At 29.6% G+C, this 9,950-nt stretch overlaps 1 protein-coding gene across 1 annotated transcript; it reads left to right on the top strand.

The window, feature by feature from the left end:
* Positions 1–2,096: 2,096 nt before the first annotated feature.
* LOC132941432 (DNA replication licensing factor Mcm2) lies at positions 2,097–9,572 on the top strand. The gene is made up of 13 exons (XM_061009479.1): positions 2,097–2,349; positions 2,431–2,603; positions 2,663–2,829; positions 2,892–2,986; positions 3,045–3,439; positions 3,505–3,697; positions 3,761–4,196; positions 5,757–6,007; positions 6,077–6,241; positions 6,717–7,025; positions 8,460–8,642; positions 8,720–8,875; positions 8,954–9,572. Exons 1-13 carry the CDS (start codon positions 2,341–2,343, stop codon positions 9,074–9,076), a joined length of 2,655 nt encoding a protein of 884 aa, XP_060865462.1. The 5' UTR covers positions 2,097–2,340; the 3' UTR covers positions 9,077–9,572.
* Positions 9,573–9,950: the final 378 nt, after the last annotated feature.

Raw genomic sequence — 9,950 nt, forward strand, 5'->3', positions numbered from 1 at the left:
CTCTCCTTCTTATCCCAACTAATTTTTCAGAAATTGTAGATAGTACCCCTACTATTATTTTTAAGGGGAATGCATGGAACGCTTCATCATTCTGCATTTTTATCAACATTTGTTTTATGGATTATTTCATAACCGTGAATCTATAAATTAATATTTACTAATTATCTATTAATTAATTTACTTATATTATCCTTTTGAGTTTGTTATTATTTAAAATTATAATATATATATATATATTAGGTTCCTACCCATAGTAATTACTAATTACCTATGTCTTATACTCTTATCCTAACTTGTAATTTTTTTCTTAATTGATTATTTATAAATATTTTTTATATGATTTAAAAAGGGGTATTAGAGGGTGTGGCGGCATTGCCCCCTGGCTCAATAACGTTGAAAAAGTGATAAGGACGCTCTCTTTTTAAAGCAAACAGAGTACTCCTACTTTAATTTTGCTAAGTCGAGCATTGTATTTGTATATATAGGTACCACTGCAGATTGAAAACCTCTATAAAAATCAATTGATATTATATTTTGTATTTTTACCTTCCGGAGTACTTTAAATTCTCCAATCACCCCAATCGAACAATGACTGTAAGTTTGTGAATTGTATAATTGATGAATCAAAACAATACATAACATATTTGGCAGCAACTTAACATTGTTGGGCCATTGATGGAAACTCCTCATCATTCTTAAAGCGGAGGATGTGTTAATAGGAAAAATATAATTGTGTAAGACGTTTTAAACGTCTTCGGGATATAATTTCGATAGTAAATCAACTAAATGAACCGTTAAGTCGATTAAAGTCTAATACATTTTAACAGTTTTTTTAAAAATAATAAATTATCATTTTGTTGTCACTTACCTACGTGGCTACGTACTAAAACAAATTTGAGATTTTTTTCGGCCAGAAAGCACAAATTGGACTCACTTCTAAAGTGAAAACCTTCATTTACTCTGCAAAACATGAAAGTCGGAAAGAATTTTTAAATATTTTAGAACCCAACAATTCTATAGTCATAAAAGTATTTGTAAAAGAAAAATCTATTTTAATTAATTTTGCCAATATTCTCGTCGTTATAATTCTCACTATTGCAAAAATATTAAATAAATAGGTAATAATTATAATAGCATGCATTAAATTCATATTTATTTAAGAAAACATATAATATATATATAATTGATATATTAACAATATTATGTGTAATGCTACATAAGTACTATATTTACCAGCATAGTAGGCAGGGTCATACCGAAGAAGATTTTATTAGGGAGCCAAAGTTGGTAGTTTGGCCCACTCTAAACATTGATCCGAGAGTGACCGAGACAACTTGTTTTGTTATCTTGTTGGAGCCATCTCATCATTAGGCTGTTAAAATGTTTTTATTATATAAGTAAATAACAAATTTGTAATACTAATTATAAAAAAAATACCTATTCATTACCATTAATTAGTCATAAAAATTAGGGAAACAAGTGGTTACCGAGGTATGATATACAATAGGTGTCGAAGTGGCCAGTGGGTGACTATTACTCACTATAATGCAGGGATCGCGATCGACTGGTCGGTCTTTAGAGGGATATTGGGCGATCGTATTAAAAATTAATCATACCATTATCCGTTGATCACGTGCGCAATTATTATAAAGTTTAAGATACACTTTAAGTTGTACATACAAAGCAAAGTATTTATTAGCGAAGAAAAACACAATTTTTCTATGGAATATGGATAAATAATAAAAGAATATTATGATGCTAATAATATAAATAATATGGGTACCTACCTATCACGAATACGATGACTATAATTTTTAGATAAGAAAGATATACCAAGATAATATGTAAACACTTTTTTTATTCGTCCACGGCAAAAACTGAAACGTCCCAACAGTTTATAACTATTAGGTAATTATTGTTACCTAATTAATTCTGCAACGATTATTTCGTTTTACGTTTTTGCCGGGTAAAAGTACTCCACCAACTGAACATAGTGTCAATAGTCATTAGTCTTTGGATTACGTGTCTAACATCATATGATAAAACATTTCCCGCCATTTCAATTGTTATTTGTTTACCTCGGGCTCGGACGACCGTCGACCACTGACGAGTCGAGGTATCCATTTTACACGAGTCGTGCAACAGGCAACAGCCTACCGATTGCGCGGACACAACGTCACATTTCCGTTCGTCGTATATTAAACATTAATATTAATTCTGCGTCGCGTATTTTGGTTATTCTACGAATCAGTAATTACACACATTGCGTTTCGTTCTGAAGTATTTTATCCGTTTCTCGCTGTTGTTCTGTGACGAGCATTAGGAGTATACTGTTGAAAAATGTCTGACGTGAGTACAATTGATTTATTGTAAAAATATTATATTATTGCAATAGCCTTGTTACTATAATCGTTGCGTCTTGATCTACAGAGAGATTTCAGCAGTCCGGAACCTTTCGAGGACCTCGGGGGTGCCGATGACACATCGCCGGTACGTAATTTTGAGGATGAGGTGTTAAGCGAAGCTGACGTACTGAGTTTGAGTCAGTTTGATGACCCGGAGGAAGAAGATGGAGAAGAACTGTTTGGTGATAACTTGGAACGGTAAGGATAAAACATTTTTACGATTCATGGTCAAATAAATTGATCAATTTATCTTACAGGGATTATCGTCCGATACCTGCGCTCGATCGCTATGACGGCGGCGAATTGGACGAAGACGATTATGATTCCATGAGTCCGGGTGCAAGAGCTGCAGCCGAAAGAGAGTTACAAAGACGTGACAGAGAAGAAGGAACTGGCCGAAGAGATGCTGATGACATACTTTATGGTTTGTATTTCCATAACATTACTATAGTTTTCCACATGATTTAATGTTATGTTTTATTTAAGATGAACATGACGATGATGAGGCATCAAGAAAAAAAAGACGAATGGCTGAAAGAGCTGCTACTGGTTTCATTGTTGATGACGATGAAGACGAAGATGTATGAATTCCATATACTTTTTTTTTTATACATATTTGATTTATCATTTTTTCCCTAGATGATCGAATCTATTGAAAACTTACAAGACACTAAAGGACATACAGTTTCTGAGTGGGTGGCTATGTTAGGTCCAAAGACAGAAATTGCAAACCGTTTCAAAAATTTTTTGCGTAATGATGTCACTTCTAGTGGTGCTTATCTGTACAAAGATAAAATCAGAAGGATGTGTGAGAGTAATTTATGTAGCTTGGAAGTAGAATTTACCAATTTAGCCAACAAACAACATACGCTGGCACTATTTTTGCCAGAAGCACCTTTAGAAATGATAAGTATATTCAACGATGTAGCCAAAGACTTAGTTATATCCATGTATCCTCAATACGGCAGAGTCACCACTGAAATATTTGTAAGGATTACAGATTTACCACTTATTGAAGAAATTCGTACTTTCAAGTAATTGATTAAAAATAAAAAAATATTATTTATAGGACAGTTGCTAATTTAAAATGTACTTTTAGAAAAATACATTTGAATCAGTTGGTTAGAACACGTGGTGTTGTAACGTCAACTACAGGTGTGTTTCCTCAACTTAGTATTATTAAATACGATTGTTCTAAATGTGGTCATGTTCTCGGGCCATTTGTTCAATCACAGAGTGAAGAAATTAAGCCTGGTTCATGTCCTGAATGTCAAAGTACTGGTCCATTTATGGTAAGTTTTTAAAAGTTACACTCTTAGTTTATTGTTGTATGTTAACATTAAATTTTGCATTAGGTTAACATGGAACAAACTTTATATCGTAATTACCAAAAAATTACCATTCAAGAATCTCCAGGCAGTATACCACCAGGCCGTATACCACGTAGTAAAGAGTGTGTTCTTTTAGCCGATCTGTGTGATCAATGTAAACCTGGTGATGAAATAGATGTAACTGGAATATATTCAAACAGTTATGAAGGGTCCTTAAATACAGGCAATGGATTTCCAGTATTCGCTACTGTTATTATGGCAAATTATTTAATTATAAAAGACAATAAACATATAGTTGAGTCTCTTACTGATGAAGATGTTTCACAAATATTGAAATTAGCCAAAGAACATAAAATCGGTGAACGTATTGCCGCATCTATTGCCCCATCAATTTATGGACATGATTATATCAAAAAAAGTTTAGCATTGGCATTATTTGGCGGGGAACCAAAAAATCCAGGTTTGTTTAATTTGAATTAAAAATTTCTATATTAACTTATTACCTACTTATATTTTATTATAATATTGCAATCAATATAATATATTCATTTTTCAAGTATTTTATCTATAAAAACAAATAATTTACCTGGTGGTTTTATATTTTTCATCCAAGTTTTAATATTTATATTATATTATTATAATGGATAACATCTTGTTATTTTATAAATAACCCTTTTCTGGATATTAATTAATGAGTTTTACATAAACTACTGGATACAATTATTAAACAGCTCTTAGCCCAATCCAAGACAACGCCAACAAAATCATCATATTTCTAAAACTTATTGATATATACTACTGAATCTAAGGAAACCATTGTACTATTTCTATGTAATTAATATTTATTTTTTTATAAGCTAAAAATTATTAAACCTAAATCATAGAGTTTATTATTAATTTAAATATAATTTAATTTATTTAATGAATAATTAGCTTATTAAGTAAAGTATACTGTATACTGTTACAGCTTGTATAATAAAACACACAGGGTCAAATGGAATAAAATAGTACCATGTTTTTATAACAATTCAGCTCAGTGGTATGGCAAAGGGGGGTAACAGAGAGGTGGCCACCTCTTAGTTTATCAGGGGTGGTAGGGTGCCAATGGGTATAATAATTTAGTATAAAGCAATATTTTAGTATTGAATATGATAGGTCAGGGATGGCAAATAGGATTTTTTCAACGTGCCAATTTATGACATAATTTAAAAAAAAAATTTTAGCTGTGCCATAATTATTTTTATTAACACAGCAAAATACAAATACAAAATATAAATGAAAAGTTAATGATTATAATGTAGAAAATTATGTAAAAATGGAAATAATGTAAAAAAAATATTATATTATTTTTATTTGCTAGAAATCTTTTACTTCATGTTGGTTGAAAGTTTTTTTTTATATCTGGTTGATATGATGTTGATTGTAAGGCAATACATGCTGTCAAATCTTCCTCCGTTAATTTGTTCCTAGCATTTGAATGTGTATGATTTAATACCAAAAAGAGACTTTCGCAAGCATAAGTTGAAGAGAAAATTGTTAACAATGAAATTGACAATTTTTTGACAATTTTTTGACGGAAGAAAAATTTTCTGGAATATTATTAAATAAATATAAAAAAAAAGAGATAAGATAACAATACGTCGTTGTGAAATATATATTATTATTAATATAAATATATATGGACAAATGAGAGTTTTTCGAGTGCCATCGAAAATCTCACGTGTGCCACTTATTTGCCATCCCTGTGATATATAGTTAAAAATATGTCAGTAAATGTCTTTATCAGATTTTGAGTGGGTGGGTAGATGGAGTTGCCTCTGAAAATGTTCAAGTTGCTATGCCACTGATTCTGTTTATGTAAATTATACCTAATAAATTTATAATTCGACACTATACTTAATAATTTATAGTTTATTAGTTGTTTATTAACATAAAAAAATAATTTGGTAATTGAATTCTTACCCGTGAGGCCGTGAATAAATAAATAATGATAATAATAATAGATAAATGTTTTGAATAGGTGACAAACATAAACTTCGTGGAGATATAAATATATTGTTGTGTGGTGATCCTGGAACAGCTAAATCCCAATTTTTAAAATATATTGAAAAAATAGCTCCACGTGCTGTTTTTACTACTGGGCAAGGTGCTTCTGCTGTTGGTCTTACAGCCTATGTTAAACGTGATCATCAGACTAGGGAATGGACGTTAGAAGCAGGAGCTTTAGTATTGGCTGATCAAGGTGTCTGTATTATTGATGAATTTGATAAGGTATGTAAAAGCAAGTAAATAAAAACATTATGGATAGCTTTGAATAATACAATCATTATCTACTTATAGATGAATGATCAAGATAGAACTTCAATTCATGAGGCTATGGAACAACAAAGTATTTCTATATCTAAAGCTGGTATTGTAACCTCGTTACAAGCTAGATGTTCTGTTATGGCGGCAGCTAATCCAATTGGTGGACGCTATGATCCGGCTATGACTTTTTCTGAAAATGTACGTCTGTTTTTTTTTCCGTATGGCAACGCATAAGACATAGGCTTGAATGATTAGTTTGTTAGAATTTTTATTTGGGTATCTACTACCTTCTAGGTGTTGAAAGATGGTTTAAATAATTAATACACATTAAGTGACTAAAACAACACTTTGTATTAATTAATTTACAAGAAATGTTACGTCGACAACGGTCTCAGCTAGACTGATACCACTGTTATCCAAACTGGTTATTGGAATTACAAAAACACATCTCGGTCATTGTGATAACCCATAGGGTTTCTAATATGCCCAGTTCTGGGGGGGGGGGAGTGGATGACGACTTCTTTCCCTAGACAATTGCATGCTCAATGAAAGATGTTGTCAGTGGTAAAGTTCGAATTAGCATCAGAACCGTTGCTCTCGGCACTCTATCCCTATGTATAAATTAAACTCGAGAAATCAAAATCAACTAATTGTTTATAACTCCATTTTTTAGGTTAATTTATCAGAACCTATTATGTCAAGGTTTGACATTTTATGTGTTGTTCGAGATGAAGTCGATCAGGTTAAAGACAATCACCTTGCAACATTTGTGGTACAGTCACACATGCGTAACCATCCACTGAGCAAAGATAAAGAATTTGAATTGAGAAATCCGTTTTCTACTACTGATATGGAACCAATACCTCAAGATTTGTTGAAAAAGTATATTGTCTATTCTAAACAAAACATTCATCCAAAACTTCATCGTATGGACCAAGACAAAGTAGCTAAAATGTATAGTCAGCTGAGACAAGAGTCTATGGTGAGTACAACAGTGATTGCTAAATATTGAATTTATATTATTTTATATTCCTATGACATAAGTGCTATCATACAATTTATATGATGATGCCATTCTACCATACTTTTTATTCTGAAACCTTTTGGGCTTAATCCCTATAAACTATCTGACTATAAATATAAACTTAAATTAATCGAATGGATCTAATTACCAATACCTGTATACAAGGCCGTATATGAGGGGGGTTTGGGGGTTCAAACCCCCTCACCTCCCGAAATATTTTATAGTTAATAAATTTAATTTATATAAGTTAAGTATAATAATTTACCATGTGGGTACCTAATAATATGATAACTATGCTATGCTTGAAATAATTAATCAGCTTAACATTTTTTTAGTAAATAAAAATGGTTGTTATTTAGAAAAAAAAATTGTTTTACTATAGAGTAAGGGTATTTGAATACATTTAATATTAAAGAATACAATTGAAATGAACTTGGTTAAACACCATGTACCTATTTTGAATTGGATGTTAAGAAACTTTTTTTTTATAAATAGTCATACTTAAATTAATACTAATTAATAATTATAGTTAATTTAGTCTTATAAACTGTATGCTCTTGTTCCCTCAACTTTGATTAAATTCTTAAATATGCATAAATATATGCACTAAAATGTTTAAATATGCATGAAAAAAAATAAAATGCACTCAAAAATTTTCTGAATATTTAATTTAAATAATAAATTAAAAAATATACTTAAATACTTTTCTTTAAAATATCTGGGTTTTGTAAGTAGTTTTAATCTACAAGAAAAAATTAAGAACCAATTAATATCAAAAATGTATAATAAAGGAATTTACATGGGTAGGTTAGGTACGTACCTCAATTATTTGTGTTTTGTTGGTGGTTTCTATCTAAAAGAAAAAATGAATTTCCAAATATGTTTAGGTAACCGTTTATACCTATGAGTACACCTGTTAATTTATTTCAATATTTATCGAAACTATAAAAATATAATATTTTTTTTTTATGTTACAATAGTAATTATTTCCAAAATGCACTAAAAGATGAAATATGCAAAATATGTGTCATAAAAGTTGCATAGTGTAAGTTGTTATGTCATGAAATAAATTCTGTTTTCACGTAGCATATCCACAGTCAACCAGAATAAAAATATAAATGCAAACAACTCCTTGCTCTACTTATAACTTGATTTGTTATTATTAATGTAGTTAATATTTTTTTTATACTACCTATAATATAATAATATGTACCTACTAACTATTAAATAATATTGTATGAATATTTTACTGCTTTGCCCACAAGGTGTTATGTATGTACAAATAACAACCATAAATAAATATAACATTTAACAGTTTTTAGGGACTCTAATATTAAGTAAAATGTATAATCTTATTTTAATTTGTTACCTATTCATATGTACTTAATATAGATGACTGGAAGTTTGCCCATTACAGTCCGACATATCGAAAGTATGATTCGTATGGCAGAAGCTAATGCTAAAATGCATTTAAGAGACTATGTTCAAGAAGACGATGTCAACATGGCTATTCGTATAATGTTAGAGTCATTTATCGAAACTCAAAAATACAGTATTATGAAAACTATGAGAAAAGTAATTAATTTCAATGATTTACTTACTTGCAAGATAAGAAACTAAACTAACTACTTAACTTGTATCTAAATTTGTAGACATTCCAAAAATACTTATCGTTCAAAAAAGATACCACGGAGCTTTTATACTTTATATTACATCAAATGGCGACTGATCAGTTGGCTTACATTAGAGGTATACACGGTGTCACAGTTAACACAATCGAAATACACGAAAAAGATTTTAAAGACAGAGTAAGTAATTTAATTTTGTTATATTATAACATTCTCTCTTTTACGACGAGTCTAACATTTTCCAATATATTTTTATAGGTTAAACAGATAGATATTCATGACTTGAGACCATTCTTTGAAAGTAAATTGTTCAAAAATAACAATTTTGTGTATGATGAAAAGAGGCATATGGTTATTCAAACCTTACTTCTCAGTGAATAGACACTTTGTTAGTGTTTGTCCATTGTTGGTAGGAAATAAATTGTTAAACTAATTTAATTATACAATTTTCAGTATGAATTATTTTTATTGTAATATTATCCACATTATATATGTACCTGGTATTAAGGTATACATGAACCATTTATTTTGTATAAAGTTTTTTTTTATTATTATAAATGGTCAGAGATCTATATGTTGTATACCCAAAATTGTGTTGTATCAGCACTTGAGTGTCCATGCTCAAATTCTGGTCTATTAGAAATTCGTCAAAATACCAGTTTCTTTTGACAAATTTCTGGATAGTGTATGTATATTATTTTGTATTACAGATGATTTTTTTCATATTTATGTACATTGTACATTTTAAAAGATAAACCATTTTTTAAATGTTTTTAAGTAGTGATTTTTTATTTTTTTTTAGCATTATACCACTCAAAATGTATTGTAAATAAATAATTCAAAATATAAATAAATTTTTAATTGTAATTTAAATACATTTTGGATTTATTGATATAAATTTCCACGTAAGATTATATATTAAATTACAGTCGAGTTTCGATAACTCAATTTAAATTTTTTTATTTTGAAATTTTGGATTTTAATTTCTGGGAGGCAAAAAATTACAATTATTCTTTTGTAGTTTACTATACTAATGTACTTAAATTATATTAATTTAATGATTTGAAATATTTCCAATCGATGATGAAAATTGCCCAGCATATTTATACGTTGTACAGCTTCAAGCATAATTCATTGCATTATTTATAATATTTTACAACTATCATAACAACGAATGTGTTATTAGAGCTGGTCGATTTCTGAATATATAAAGATAGAGATTCTTACACTTTTGTAACTACTAGTTACACTGTAC

The sequence above is a fragment of the Metopolophium dirhodum genome, chromosome 3 (assembly GCF_019925205.1).
Source record: "Metopolophium dirhodum isolate CAU chromosome 3, ASM1992520v1, whole genome shotgun sequence".
NCBI classification, from domain to species: domain Eukaryota; kingdom Metazoa; phylum Arthropoda; class Insecta; order Hemiptera; family Aphididae; genus Metopolophium; species Metopolophium dirhodum.

Coding starts and splice junctions, on each gene's coding strand:
- LOC132941432 (XM_061009479.1), top strand. Junction 2,830..2,891: donor TGCTGATGACATACTTTATG/GTTTGTATTTCC, acceptor GTTTTATTTAAG/ATGAACATGACGATGATGAG. Junction 6,242..6,716: donor CTATGACTTTTTCTGAAAAT/GTACGTCTGTTT, acceptor TCCATTTTTTAG/GTTAATTTATCAGAACCTAT.